This window comes from Phragmites australis, chromosome 4 (genome assembly GCF_958298935.1).
Source record: "Phragmites australis chromosome 4, lpPhrAust1.1, whole genome shotgun sequence".
NCBI classification, from domain to species: Eukaryota; Viridiplantae; Streptophyta; class Magnoliopsida; order Poales; family Poaceae; genus Phragmites; species Phragmites australis.
The window spans coordinates 31494747-31508374 of record NC_084924.1 but is presented as its reverse complement, the minus strand read 5'-3'; the positions used below and the strand labels follow the sequence as shown (position 1 = coordinate 31508374).

Sequence of the window (13628 nt, the reverse complement as noted above, 5' to 3'; positions counted from 1 at the left end):
TTCACATCTGAAAAAAGTCTTGTTGACACATTGCATGAGCACAATAACAACCCAATGTTCAAGGGGCAAAATGATTGGACAACAGATGGTTGGAGAAGTATCACAAGCAAGTTCAATGAAAGATATCCTCTAGCGTATTTCACAAAGAAACAAATATAATAAAAGAAAAAGGAATTGAAAGGAAGCTATAAGTCAACACAAGATGCTAGAAAACAGAGTGGTGTCGGTTGGAATGATTCTCTAGCCATGATAGTTGCCCAACTAACTATTTGGGATAATATTATTCATGTAAGACCTTCTCACACACATTAGCAGCTAGATATCTTTATGCTTCATTTTGTTAATAAGAACTAACTATCTTATTGTGTTGCATTCAATAGTATCATCTAAAAATTAAGAAGTTTCGCAAAAAGCCATTTTCTTTGTTTAACAACTTAGCAGTACTGTATGTAGGTAATTTTGACCCACCACTACTGCTGATTTTCATGTTTTCTGATTGAGTAGTATATATATATATATATTTGCTTTCTGTATAGTGATTGAATCATTGTTTTCTTCTGAATGTGTGTGATCGTTAGGATGAGGAGCCGTGCATGATACATGCATTTGTGACTTAGTATTAGGTCCTTGTTTTCAGCTGCATGTGTCTATGTCTATTTGCTTTTGGCCTCACGAGGACTGAATCTAGAGCTAGTTGAGTTCAGTCGGTTTTGCCTGTCAACTATGGGTGAATCTGGCATTTGTGGAAGTCATGACTGCTTTGCAGCTGCAGCTTGCGCTAGCTTGTGTGGTTTGCTACTTCATATCGTTCTCTTAGTCTGGGCAAGTGCTTGCCTGTGCATTCATTCATGAGCCCTGATTAGCTTGGGAAAGACAAACAGTAGGTGTTTGGTTTTTTCCTTTTCTGCACCAACTATGTACTATTTTTAGCAGTGCCAAGTTTACAATTCTGATTCCTGTGGTTACGATGAACTGCTCAGTTTGACCGTTGAGTACTTGAGTTACTATTTATATGGCTATTTTTTTATTTGGAATAGGAAGTATCGCTACAGGAGATTTAAATTTTACATCAACTGAGTGAGTGGAACCTCCAACTGAAAAAAGTATCTCAAAACAAAGCATACAACTCACGCCTCTGCCTCTTAACATAATGTTGGTGCAAATCCATTTGCTTCAAGTTTGGATAGGTAAGGGACATCAAATCAACATTAAATCCAATGAAGCTCAATCTGTACCAGCCGATCATAATTAATGACAACATGAAGGTGACAACAGGAAAAAGCGTGAGAAAAATCAAGTTGCAGTTGTGCTTGGAGACTAATTAGAGTATAAACAGAAACAAACAGAAAAAACGATGAAAAATTTGAATGAAAAGAAAGAGCGTGAAGACGATTATTATATTGAAAAGTGTATTGATAACTTGAAAGCCATGAAAAAATTAACAGATGAAGAGAAGGTAGACACATTGGTGGTCTTCGAAAGTGGGATGAACAAACAAATATTTATCAAAACCAAGAACCCAAATGTGCGATTAATTTGGCTCAAAAAGAAAATTATTCCATAGCCTTTCAACTTTCTGCATCCTTAGACAATTGCTCTGGTCCTGTATTTTGTTTTCAGATTCATATTATCTATTTTGGCTAGAGTTTCCTCACTTGGAAGTTGAATTTATTCTTGTTGGGATTTATTCGATTAAGAGCAATGGAATAAAGGAGAACTACTATATTAGGATGATGTATTAGTTTCTTCCTAGCTGTTGCAAACAGGATGGAATAAAGGCTTTTGTTTTCCTTTTGCATTTTCTGTTGAGCTATGAGTGTCAGGTTTCACAAATCGAACTAAACATGCTTCAGGCCAAATTCATTTCTGTCTTGATGTATAGCTATTTTTGCCTTTAAAAATTATTAGGTTTCTTTGCTGGCTTCAACTCATTGGTCAATTGCTACGAAACGTCAATCCTTTTATTCTGCTATTTTGTTTCGTATGATTGCTTGAGGCAAGCTTATTATTTCATATGAGCAAGTGTCAGTTGATTTAGCAATTAGCAAACTTTGTTCTTTTTAGCGTTATCGCCTATTTCAAATATTGTCCTTAGTTAGTTTCAATCCTAGTCACAAATGATTCGATTTCAGATATTATAACCTCTTATGCAGTTTCATGACAATGTTGGTCCAATTATTTGAATATTTATTAGGAATAGAAATAGCTTCACCATTATAATTCCATTCCACCACTAGAAATTATTTCAATTTTCTTCGCATATATGCCTTGCACGGCAAAAAAAAAAAAAGAACTAGTTTGTCTACTTCAATAATTATTGGATCCGATAATGATGATAGTTTTTGTTACATTTTCTCCTCATGATGCAGATCCAGCCTAGCTGTTCGGTGATGATACGCTGGATGATGGTTCTTAACTCATCACTGTGTTCCCCATTTTGAAAAAGATGCCGTTTGCTATGCAAAGACACTAATCTGACTTGATAAATCTGGGGACTGGATGAATATGCCTTTGATCTCATATCTTGTGATGAATATGTATCATCACACCAATGTTTTCTGTATCTTGTGATGAATCCGGGGACTGGAATTATGTGCTTTTAAGGATCACCTGAGCCTTTTGAGGATTATGTGCTTTTTGGTATACAACAATGTTTTGGTATACATCATTATGTGCTTTTGTGGTATATAACCTTTGTGCTTGTTTTCATGATCTCGTGATGTCTGAGATAGATGTGTAATGAATTTCTCATATTATTGATTTTTTTTGAAATTTTTCTGATTTTTTAATCATCTTTATTCTCTGAGATTCCTATTCTCCTGGTTTCCAAACAACCACAGGAAAAAAAAAACCCAGATGAAAATATCCCATGTGAAAATAAATTGCCCTAAAAAACCCCAAGAGATCTCTTTCTCTGAAATTTCATCTCCTTGCTTCCAAATATAGCCTTAGTCAAAGCGTGATTATCTATGGATGCTGTAATTTATAGCCTCAAAATTTACAAAGTATTGAAGCTGAAGCTATAATGATAGCAGATGGGAAGTTTTCTAAGAACCCTGTGGGATCTATACTGCTCTTGCGAAATTCACAGAAAATTTCTAGGCGAATGGCAAAATAATCGATGAATAATATTATCTTCATATATTTGAGGTGTGAATTTAATTCAAAAATGTGACACGTGATAAAAAATTATATAAAACTTTTGATAGAGGCAAATAAAATCTACTACGATAAAATAAGGAAAAAAATAATTAATCACCTATAAATTAGATCCAAATACATAAGACCACCTCAGATAGGATTTTCCGTCCGGCTGCGGCTACAAATCCAGCACACGCGCTTCGCCCCAGCCTCCAACTACCCCCCTCAGTCCAGTCCAGCCCAGCCCCGCTCGGGAACCTTCCAGAAGCGCAAGCCTCCCAAGGCCGTCGCCTTCCCATCCCTTCCTCGCCGCCGGGGTCGCCTGAGGTACGCTACTTGACCAAAACCACCCCCCGAATTAGTGGGTTTCCGATCCCACGCGCTGCGCTGGCGTTTCGTACGGTTCAGTCTCCGGTTCCGCAGGAGCAATTGTAGCTGGATCTTAGATCGGCGGGTGCGGTTTCGTTTCCTTTGTTCCCCGTTTTTGTTAGCTTCTGATTGATTGTCGAGCCAGATCTTACATGTTCGAGGTCAATCTTTGAAGGTGTGATCGATCCCTACTCGGTGTCACAAGTTGAGGAAGTGGAACTGTAGAATTTGTGATGTTGGGATTTTTGATTAACCAGATGACCTGTGGATATCCCCAACAGGCCTTCAATTTTTTCCCTGACAAACTAGATGACCCGCAGAGTATGAGCTCACCAATACCTCGCGAAACAGTTATGAAATATTCAAAGCGTGTGCTGGCATTGCAATTTTTGTCTAGAAAAAAGTGGGGGCTGAAAGCTGAACCATGCTATAAACTGCCACAGAAGTTTAGATATCATGGGCTCATGGTTTCAGCCTATTTGACATTAGCAAAGCGTTTTAATCACATAAGTTAGATAGTAGTATCAAAGCGTTTTAATCACATAAGTTAGATAGTAGTATCAAAGTGTTTTAATCACATAACTTAGTAGTATCATGTTATGATTTGTCCGGGGAAGTGAGCACGGTATAATTGGGGATGATTGGATTAGCAAGGTGACCAGCCGAAATCACCTCTATGGCATGTAATAGGAGGATTAATTGTAGGTCCACCTGTTGCCAAAGGATAATAGGTGAGCCCACGGTGAGAAAGTTGTAGTTTTTTGCAATATATGTCAAAATAGTGGTAGGTTTTTTAAATGAGTACTAGAAGTTGTAGTTTTTTATAGCATGTGTCAAAATAGTTGTAGGTTTTTGAAATTTACTTATCTTCCACTAATAAGATTTTAGTATGTATATGCAATATTATCTTCCACTAAAATGTACTGACATATCTCACAACTTGCATGTAGTTTAGGCTACTTTTGCCCATACTGAAATGCCCTTTTACTTGTGGAATTGTTTGCAGATCACATAAACAATGGTGAAGGCTGTTGCTGTGCTTGGTAGCAGCGAGGGTGTCAAGGGCACCATCTACTTTGTCCAAGAGGGAGATGGTAAGTCATTACCTATTCTATGATCTTATTTATTCAATTGAATTGTAGTCTCCGCCTTATTGATGCTTACTGGTTGTTTCTATTGTTAGGCCCCACCACTGTCACCGGAAGTGTCTCTGGTCTCAAGCCTGGCCTCCATGGGTTCCATGTGCATGCACTTGGTGACACCACAAATGGCTGCATGTCAACTGGTATTTATTCTTTTTACTTTGGTTTGCCAATGCAATCAGGATGGGTGCTAAGTCGTCAGCCGTTAAATTGTCAACTTACTGGTGAACTTGTTTCATAATTTAGGACCACATTACAATCCTGCGGGCAAGGAGCATGGAGCACCAGAGGATGAGAACCGCCATGCCGGTGATCTTGGAAATGTGACAGCTGGAGCAGATGGTAATGTTCTCTTGCCCTTCTTTTTCCTGATCTGTTCCACACCCATGTAATGGATGATACTTGTGCTAAGGAAGCTGAGTTACTTCTGTGATCTTGTAGCTGTAGTCCATAACTCCATTAACTTCGTGTATATGATGTACTATTCTGGTCACTGAGAGTTTATTTCTTTGCTGTCAGGTGTTGCTAATTTCAATATTGTCGACTGCCAGGTAATTAGACATTTCTTCAGCATACCCAATGTCCCTTATGACTCCGATGTCACTAGCCTTCTCCTTATCTTTAACATCGCTAATGATTTTTTTGGCAGATCCCACTGACTGGACCAAGCTCAATCATTGGCAGAGCTGTCGTTGTTCACGCTGATCCTGATGATCTTGGAAAGGGTAATGTTGCTAATCGCTGCTTACACTTGTAACTTTTGTCCGTGGATGTGGTGATTTCCCTCCCTTTTGAGCTAAGGATCTGTTAGCAAAGTGGCTCTGAATTCAGATAAACCTATGATGACTATACATTTCTGTTTATGGATGACATGAACAATGGAACTCGTAAGAGTCCATGTAGGAGTCGTTTGTCTCTAATTATCTGATTATAAAACACTGGAGAAAAAAATATAGGTAATAGGTTATGCTTGTACTGTCCTGTGATTCCCCATAAACCCCGGTGTTTTTGGTATTTTTCAGTCAGGATAAAGGATAATTGAACTTTAAATAAGTCCAACCCTAGGTTATATTGTCTTTGAGATGTCTATTTGGCTAGCCTATGATCTTCACCTTTTGGAAGGAGAACTTTAAGAAGTTTTGAGCTACCTAATTTGCTTTGTTGTTTCGTAGGAAACTATTTGCCCAGTCCCAGGTTAATTTAAACATCTTGTTTGTACACTTTGTCAGAATCTGCTGCCTTAGCCTTAATTTCCAAACTGAAATCACTATTTATGGGTTTTATTCGGAGTATTCGATTGAGTGACTCAGATCAGATAGTAAGGTTGGCAATTCTTGGTTTTCTGTTTGTATATTCAGGTGGGCACGAGCTCAGCAAGAGCACTGGAAATGCTGGTGGCCGAGTTGCTTGTGGTATGTTCACTGGTTCCTCAGACCCATTTCCCTCCTCCAAATTGGCTTCCTGTTCTTTCTAACAACAAAAAGAGCTTCCTGTTACACTTGATGATTTCTCATACATTTTATTTTATCAATCCAGGGATCATTGGACTCCAGGGATGAAAGTGCCGTCTCCGGCCATCACCAACAGACCGATCTGAGTTATTCTGGAATAAGTGCACCTGATCCATGATCAGCGGTGTTTGTCGTTCGCACCTATTGAACCTACCGATGAACTTAACTCTGTTCAATATGCCGCTTGGCCTTCACCTGTGTTACATGTTGCTCCGAGAACATCCAATCGATATGCTTTCTGGAAAGAGTTGTCTGAACCTGTGTTGCACACTTACATGTCGCCGGAACATGTTCATTATGCCGATGAACAAGCAGCTCGTGCTTGTTGCTGTGGATACGCAGCACGGCATCTTTCATCTTTCGTGAAGCTGGCTGGGTGCCCGTTCGTGCCAGCGACGGCACCGGACTCCGATGCTTGTGCTGTAAGCTTTTCCCGCCGCCGTGCCATGCTTCCTTCCCACCGCGACGCTTGCTGCTCCCGCCCGCTCCGCCGGTGCCGTGCCGAGCCGATGCAGACGACGGCGGGGTTTGGCATTCGCGATCGTTCGGCGGGCGCTTGCCGTCCGTGTGCCTCTGGCCTTCTCGGTATCGGCACGTGGATGGCGATGCCTTCTGCACGTTGCGTCCCTCTTGTGTTGCCGGATGGAGACGCAGGAGCTTGTAGGCTCGTCGCTGCTGGGTCGAGGCGATCTAGGGACATCACAGCGCACAGCAAGTCAAAAGCACAGTCGCTGACTATGCATCGAAAGAAAACTCGAAATGAAATGCCAATCGGCTGCCTTAGTACTTAGTCATACTGGTGCATAAGAAAACAATATAACTATACTGGTGCATAAGAAAACAATATAACTTAAAACAAAAAAAGGGGCATTCCGAGAATCGAACTCGGGACCTCTCGCACCCAAAGCGAGAATCATACCACTAGACCAAATGCCCTGTGTTGCTATCAGAAGGCTACTTCATATATAGCCATGTTTTCTTCTCCGAACCGTCATTCCCAGCCAGGATTGAGCCGTTGAGTCGAGTTATCTCCACTTCGTCGGTCTAATTACATCGGGGAATCATTCCAATTCCAATTAAGAAGTTATTAAGCTCGTTGCTTTTTATTTTACCAGAATTAGGTCCAGGACAGTAATTGCCACAGACATCCAGCTGGCGTCGACAACTTGGCTACGCACGCCTCCGCTCGTTGGCTCGCGCAGACGAAGCTTCAGGTCACCAAAACAGCTGCCGGCCACGTCGGTTTGCTTCCCCTCAGCCCCTGAGCAGATGATGGAGGCACATGGAAAACAACCAGACCAGCTCCAAGCTCAAGGAATGGCCGTCCCTTTCGTCCCCTTCTAGAAGCCAGCCCTCGTGCCAGTTAACGCCAGTGGCCTTCTAGAAGCCAGACGCCCAGATCCATCGGGCACATGCCCGTCAGCGTCGGTCGCACTGTTTTCTCCACACCGTACGTAATGCTTGCATGTTTATCCATCTAACAATGTCAGTACTACATATTTGGTAGACCTAAGATCTATATATATAATTTAGAGTTTATAAGATAATATAAAATGATTTAAATATTTATCATCAAGGATGGAAGGATTCTGCGTACAACTCTAATCGTGAAGCGCTCAATCTCTAACTGTAGTAATAAGGCAGTGGTAAAAAAAGAAGATATATTTTTAATTTAAAATAAGAATAAGATATTTAAATTAAAGATTCTTAATCTATCTATAGCTTCGTCTTAAAAAAATTTCAGAATTAGAAGAAACATGCTCTTAATTGGGTGCCAAAAGTAGATATCTAAGTATCATCTCTCATTAGCAACTTCTAATTTATCTTTAAATATATCTTTATAGGTGCTAAGGTAATTTAAAATATTTAACTATGTTATTAAAATAAAGTTAATATCAAAAGTAAATCTTAACATTGATATCATATATATACATTCTAGCCTTAGCCCAAAGCCTTTATCTGTCCCGCCGTTGGGGCCCAATCAGAGGCAAACGGTGCACGTAGTTTACTTATTTGACTTCCTCTTGATCCAGACCAGTAAAAAAATAGTACCACTGGAGCTACGCTGTTCCTTTGAAATTCTCGCGGAACTCTCGAGTTTCCTGATCCAACTTTACTAGTCCAACAGGTCTGACTGAGCAGGGAGTGGTTTTACTGGTGGTTCGATTTTTTGTCTCCCTCTGAAGTCTGAAATGTGAGCTCCAAAATAACCATCTCCCAGATATTCAGTCCCTATTAAACTAGTGGATGATAAGGCTTGTTTGGATGCTAAGTTTTTTTAAATTTTTTGAAACAAATACTATAGTTTTATAAAATACTTTGCTTTTGAAAACTTGGAGATGTTTGGATGTAACAAATTTATAGTTTTGAAAATCATAGTATTGCTAAAACCGTGGTCTTTTTGGAGTTCTGAAAACTTCACTCAGAACTTCTTTTTTAAAACCGTGGTATTATATGTCTAAATTCCAAAACTATAGTTTCTCAGTGTCATAGTGTTTATAATTTTTATAAACTAAACATTCAAACATACCCTAAGCTATAGATGGCAAGGCAAACCAAACTGACTTGACTAAAACCATGGATATATGTACCAAGGCAATCAGACGGCCCCTAGGAAAGCAGCGAGGGATGCACATCCAGCAAAATGAGACCATTTATATATAGTCTGCCCCAACACGTCGATGTGCACCGATCGGCTCAAGGCGCCCAAAAACCAAAACCAACAAAAGCATTTTCTCTCACTTCTTCGGTTCTCTCTTCTTCGATATCTTCTCTGAAGTCTGGTCGATGGCCGCCGTGCAGCCGCACGTAGCACCTCGCCAGCATCCGCCGCCGTCCCAGCCACCGGCACCAGCACCAGCACCGTTGTCGTCACCGGCGGTTGTTGTGCTTCCGTGCAAGAGGAGACACGCTGACGTCGCCCGCATCAAGAAGGAGGGCGTGGCGGAGTCGTGCTGCCGCCCGTCGGAGCCAGTGCTGATCTACCTCGACAGCGGCAGCGACGATGAGGACGATGGGTGCGGCAGCTGCGTTGACGGCGGCGAGAGCGGTGGAGGACAAGACGAGGAGGAAGTGAGCGGGAGCGTCGTCGCCTGGTGGAGCCAAGAGGCCACCACCCGCCGTTGCTTCCTTTGGGCGAACGGGAGTAGAACAGCCGAAGACGAACTCGCCGGCGTCGAGAGGGACGGCGACCCGAAGGCGGCGGCGGCGAGGCGGCAGGAGGAGGATCGCAAGTTCTGGGAGGCGTGCCTGGCCTCCGGCTACCCCTGAAGCTGCAGGAGGGGCAGGCCAGGTCAAATCGCGGTGGCCACGCCATGCATGAGCGCGCGCGCGTTTCCTTCATTAGTTTTGTTTATTGTTGATTCAACAACCACTTCAACAAGTTTGTGCTTAATTTGGACAGCGTTATAGGTTAGTAGAGTTTGTGTTCGGCGTGTAAAATGCAATCACGAAACTCTAAGTGCGTAGGAAATAAGTAAATAACCTTCCTAGGTGTCATGCAGTGTGTGCAACAGTGCAAGTGCAGTACCAACACTCACCGATTCAGTCATCCAGAAATTGTAACATGCTCTGGATTCTATATCCACTTCCTTCTGTTTCTTTTGTGAGGCAATCTTTCTCTCTTTGTGGTACAAGATTGGGAAAAGAAAATCAAGAAATGAACACCACACAAAGGGGCAAAGTCAGAAATTAGATATAGGAGGGACCAATTAAATATGGAGGGGATCAATTAGAAAAAAATTAGATTGAACTGCTGTTAATACGTGCTGATTAATACTTTATTAAATAAATGGCACGGTGTCAGGCCCCCTCTACCTATACCGTAGCGGCCACTGACCACACATACTGCTAATATGTTATGGCCAATACCCTCATGCACCTATTAGAGAACCAGCGTTCAGTGCTACCTAAAAGTAAAGCACGATGGAGAGTTGCTTGTGCTCCTCAAAAAGGAATTGCTTCCTCTCGTATCATGGGACCCAATCAAATAGCTTTTGCGATGTTCATGCATCTCCTGCCCAAGGGATCTGCTACAATTTGATGTCGGTCACCGGCTGGGGCAGGGTTACAAGCGTCGCTTTCGGTTGGAGACAATGTCCAATTCATACCCTAACAACTTGAATGATATGAACTGGCAACTAGAAAATCTGTGGTCCGGTAAGGTCTAACAGAGTCAAAGAAGTAGCAGTGCCCCCACCAACAGATGAGCATTGTAGAAGATTGCCATGAACCAAACCGGAAGCCACATTATGCTGACATGGTAAATTATTTCTTATTGTTGTTAGAGCGAATTCTCATCTAATCAACATGATGGCTTAACTCTAGATCAAACACCTCTTATTTGTGGAAGCGTGAGGTGCGTACATGCGTTCGATGACACCATTAGTGCTTGACAGTTGTCACGCCCGATCTTCCCCTCCCCTCCTTAATCTCTCCTCTCTCTGTCTCTCTCCGTTGTGTGGGACCCAGTCGTCAGCTCATCCTCTTTTGCCGCTCTTTCCTCCTCTGCCACCCACCCGTTTCAATTCCGCCAAGCCCGCGCGTAATCAAGCCGAATCATTGCTGAGTAACGCTGTCAAAAGGAAACTGTCGACCCTCCATCAAGGCAAGATCATTGTGGCGAAGGAAATTGACGGGAGAAAAGGAAACCGAGCCGTATTTTTTGTTGCCGCGTCAAGACTCCGCCGATCGATTCAATTCATCCTCCCCCCTCTATAAAACCCCAATTGACCCCTCGGCTGAGTGTCCTCGCACTCCATCGTGCCCAATTCCGCAAACCTCATTGAATTTCCTCAAACCGTGAGCTCTAGCGCTGTCGCCAGACCTTTTCTGGACCCCGCTGCCGTCGCCGAGTCGCTCAGCGCCTCCCCAACGCCGTCCGAGCCTCCACCGGTGTTCTTCGTCCGCACATCGTCGTCCTCGACCGTTCGTCGTCGAGCTCCGTCCATTGCGCACAGCTTCATAGGCCACCGAAGCTCGCCGTTGAAGCCCCGCCGTCGCTGAGTCTCCCCAGTCCTCCCGACGCCTGATAAGCCATCAAACGGAGTTGCTGCAACCTCTGTTTCCTCTTCCGTCGCTCGTCGACGTCGTCCGACCACCGCATCATCATCTCCGCCGTCTCCAGCCATCCTCCGTCGCTGTCGTCGTCGAATCGTCGGAGAAGAGGTAGGCGCCCCCTCTGTCGTTGGATCGTCGTTGTGCGGTGTAGATTAGAAGTAGCGTACCCCTTCACGTTGGTTGATCTCGACCATCTGATCCGAGATCAACGGCTCCGATTTAATGAAGTGCCCCATCAGCTCTGTTGCCTAGTCAGTGTGCCTCGTGTGCAGCCACATCATCGTTTTATCCATCGTGTCAGATCTAGTCAGCGCTCTCTCTCCGAGTCAGCGGCCTAGTCAGCCGATGACGTCATCGCTTGCGTAGTAATCTGATTTTCCCGCTAGGAAATAATTCGCGATAATTCGAATATTTCGAAAATAGGTTTTCTTTATTAGAAAAATTCTAGAAAATAGAAAATGCTTCATATAATTGTTTTATTAGGTTTTTAATTCTATTTTAATTCTAAAAAATAGTTTTAGGGATAGAATAATGTTTTTGTTTGGAAAAATAGTTTAGAAAATATATATTAATTATGATAATGTTTAGAAATGAATTCTTTGATAGAATAAATGCTTTAAATTTGTTTTTATGAATATAAAAATTAGTTTATTTCCATAAAAATGCAAAAAAATTCATAAAATTGTTTTAATCATTTCTATGCTATAAAATAATTCTAAAAATTTTAAATAAATGTTTTAGGCCTTTTAAAAATTAGGTTTAATTCCAGAAAATAGTTTTTGTCATTTTTAGTCACTTAGAATTTCGTTTGGCCGTAGTTTTCGCTTCGTTCTTGCGCCTAAATCTTCGTGAATTTATGCCCTAACTTGTTCTAGTGTTTATTTTATGTGTTTGAGTTGTTTAGTGTCTGTTCTTAGTGGTACTTATTTGCTTGCTTGTAGAGGAGTTTGTTCTGGAAGCGTTCGAGAACATCCAGGATCAAGACTTCAGAGATTTCGAGCAACTCATCAGAGGAAGCAAAGTGTCCTTGAACATTTTGCGCCTACTTTTATAAAGTTTTGTTTACAAATTGCATGCTCGTCAACATGATATCCCATTGTTAGGGTTTACTAGTTTTCCCCCAACCTTCCTTGCAACCGTAGATTGGTTTTCATGTTGGGTAGAATGTGCTTAGTTATGCTTACTCATGTGTAGCATATACAAATTACGTTAATATTAATGAACTTTGGTAAAAGTGCTTAGCCTAAGATAGTAGGGTCTGGACAAGTTGGTATGTTCGTTGGCCTGTGGATGTGTTACAGGCAGAATTGTTGGCTTTCAGATAATTAGTTATTACCCTGTTGTTGGGTTGATGGCGGTCTTACCTAGACCATGTTAAGGACCGGTTCGTGGAGCGACCACCTATGAAAATAGTATAACCACAAGCCTGGTATGGGACGGACCTAGCTCAATAATTCGCTTTTCTCTCAGCATTGTGAAGATCATTTGGTGGCACGGGGATGGAAGGGTGTACTTCTTGGAACCATAAGGCGTAAGAGGGGGTTTTTTGGGTGGAGGGTGTACTCCACTTATGTACGACGGTGAAACCTCAGCGGGTCAACACGTGCTGAGAGAGGCGTTGGAAAGGCTTTGCAGTGGAATCCTAGCAGCACACCTCAGAAGTGTGTAAGTGTTTGATCGACACAGGAACAAGGAGGACACATCTTGTGGGTAAAGTGTGCGACCTCTGCAGAGTGAAAACTGATATATCAGCCGTGCTCATGGTCATGAGCGACATGGACTCCTCACATGATTAGTCGAGTGTTTTTTCAGGTTGGTCTTGGGTTGGTTTTGGTGGATCACAGTGGTGGGAACTGTAATTCCAGTTAGCTTTGTTTAGAGGTGGTTGGAACCTCGGTTGTGGAGCAAGGTGGTGGGAACCTTGGCTCTTGTCTTAGAGAAATCATTCACATAGAAGTAGTTTGCCTTTATAACTGTTTTACAAATAAAATAGCGTTTATGCCAATAAACCTTTGAGTTAAGCCTATCTTGACTTTTGGCCCCCATATCATAATTTCCCCTCACTTGTCACTGCTCAGAAGCTGAAGACTACGAGGACTTCCTAGAAGATGGAGCTGAGTTCTAGGCAGACGACTTTTCAGTCGACTTCCTGTGGAGTTGGGCATCGTGCTAAGTTTAATTTTCGCTGCTTTGTAATATTATTTTAGACCCTTGGGTTATTGATGTAATAAAGTACGTCATATTAATGGATATTGTGTCTACTACTCACTTATAACGTCACTACATGTATGTAACTTGATCCTGACATACATGTAGTTTACATTCGGTTTGGTTTTAAAACCGTGTGTGACAACAGTGAGGTTGAAGAGCGTTGGTGTAGCCGTGCAAACCGTCAGTGTAGTGGATG

General features: G+C 42.2%; 2 protein-coding genes and 1 non-coding gene across 4 annotated transcripts; 2 read left to right on the top strand and 1 right to left on the bottom strand.

Annotated features, from left to right (window-relative positions):
• The first annotated feature begins 3291 nt into the window (after window positions 1-3291).
• Window positions 3292-6408, top strand: LOC133916106 (superoxide dismutase [Cu-Zn] 4A-like). Of its 2 annotated transcripts, none has more exons than XM_062359619.1 (8): window positions 3292-3595; window positions 4517-4604; window positions 4694-4795; window positions 4899-4994; window positions 5172-5203; window positions 5302-5377; window positions 6011-6064; window positions 6189-6408. In XM_062359619.1, the coding sequence occupies exons 2-8, from the start codon at window positions 4529-4531 to the stop codon at window positions 6209-6211; spliced, it is 459 nt and encodes a 152-aa protein (XP_062215603.1). In that variant the 5' UTR covers window positions 3292-3595; window positions 4517-4528; the 3' UTR covers window positions 6212-6408. The 2 variants fall into 2 exon arrangements, with proteins under 2 accessions (XP_062215603.1, XP_062215602.1); XM_062359618.1 differs by having other exon boundaries at window positions 3293-3468.
• Window positions 6409-7027: 619 nt separating this feature from the next.
• Window positions 7028-7099, bottom strand: TRNAP-UGG (transfer RNA proline (anticodon UGG)). Its single transcript has one exon. It is a non-coding gene; the product is annotated as a tRNA-Pro (tRNA).
• A 1688-nt stretch (window positions 7100-8787) lies between these two features.
• Window positions 8788-9776, top strand: LOC133914324 (uncharacterized). Its single transcript, XM_062357442.1, has one exon. It carries the CDS (start codon window positions 8951-8953, stop codon window positions 9431-9433), a length of 483 nt encoding a protein of 160 aa, XP_062213426.1. The 5' UTR covers window positions 8788-8950; the 3' UTR covers window positions 9434-9776.
• The last annotated feature ends 3852 nt before the right edge of the window (window positions 9777-13628 follow it).